This window comes from Mastomys coucha, unplaced genomic scaffold (genome assembly GCF_008632895.1).
Source record: "Mastomys coucha isolate ucsf_1 unplaced genomic scaffold, UCSF_Mcou_1 pScaffold5, whole genome shotgun sequence".
In the NCBI taxonomy this organism is placed as follows: domain Eukaryota; kingdom Metazoa; phylum Chordata; class Mammalia; order Rodentia; family Muridae; genus Mastomys; species Mastomys coucha.
In genome coordinates this window covers 75,938,383-75,939,195 of record NW_022196911.1, presented here as the reverse complement: position 1 = coordinate 75,939,195, position 813 = coordinate 75,938,383, and the positions used below count along the sequence as shown (strand labels likewise).

At 41.7% G+C, this 813-nt stretch overlaps 1 protein-coding gene across 1 annotated transcript in view; it reads right to left on the bottom strand.

Annotated features, from left to right (window-relative positions):
• Nucleotides 1-813, bottom strand: part of Rnf135 (ring finger protein 135) — a 22,441-nt gene that overhangs the window by 17,863 nt on the left and 3,765 nt on the right. Inside the window, exon 2 of the mRNA XM_031353242.1 lies at nucleotides 349-492. Within this exon, the coding sequence (XP_031209102.1) occupies nucleotides 349-492 (144 nt within the window). The remainder of the gene's footprint in view (nucleotides 1-348; nucleotides 493-813) is intronic.

The window sequence follows — 813 nt, the reverse complement described above, 5'->3', positions numbered from 1 at the left end:
AAAAAAAAAAAGAAAAAGAAAAAGGAAAAGAAAAAAGAAAAAGAAAAAGAAAAAGAAAAAAGAAAAAAGAGAAAGTTTTTAAGGGACACACTGAAGATGAGGACTTCCAAATCTACGGGATTTACCTAGAGATCGTTGGTGGCTTTAGAGGAAGTAAATTAGGCAGCATGGGAAGGATGGATCCCAGCCTACTTGAAGCTTCCATTAACTCATATCCAGCACGCCACATTCCCAATCATCCATATTTGGCAAGAAAGAGAATAGTAAAGCACGAGGCCTATCACATTCCATCTCCCATACAGCTCTAGCTGTCTTTCACCGCTGCCCCTCCTTCCCTCCGGAACCTACCGTGTGCAGGATGCCTAGTGCATTGTCCAGTCCAGATCCCAAGGTAGGTCTCTGCGTTTGAAGGCTCTTGGCAATGTCTACAAGCTGTCTCGCCATTTCAGTCAAGTCCTGGATAACTTTTGTGGTGCTTTTCTGTACTGCCACCTTTAAAAGAGCAAAATTGGGATTCTGGTCCCCAAACACTTGGACCCAGGAATAGAGCTCCCTCAATAAAAGAAGCTTTAAATACCACAGGAGTAGCATGGAAGCAGTCAGGTAGGCCAATGCAAAAATAGCTGGCTAAAGTGATGCTGCTGCTGCCTTTAATCCCAGCACTCCTCCGGTAGATGCAAATACTACTCAAAGGGGCAAGGAGTCTTTTAACAACTCCTATCAGGAAAAGAATATGAACAAATGAATAGATTCATTTGTTGTTTTATTTTGGTCTTTCTTTCTTTCTTTCTTTCTTTCTCTCTTTCTTTCTTT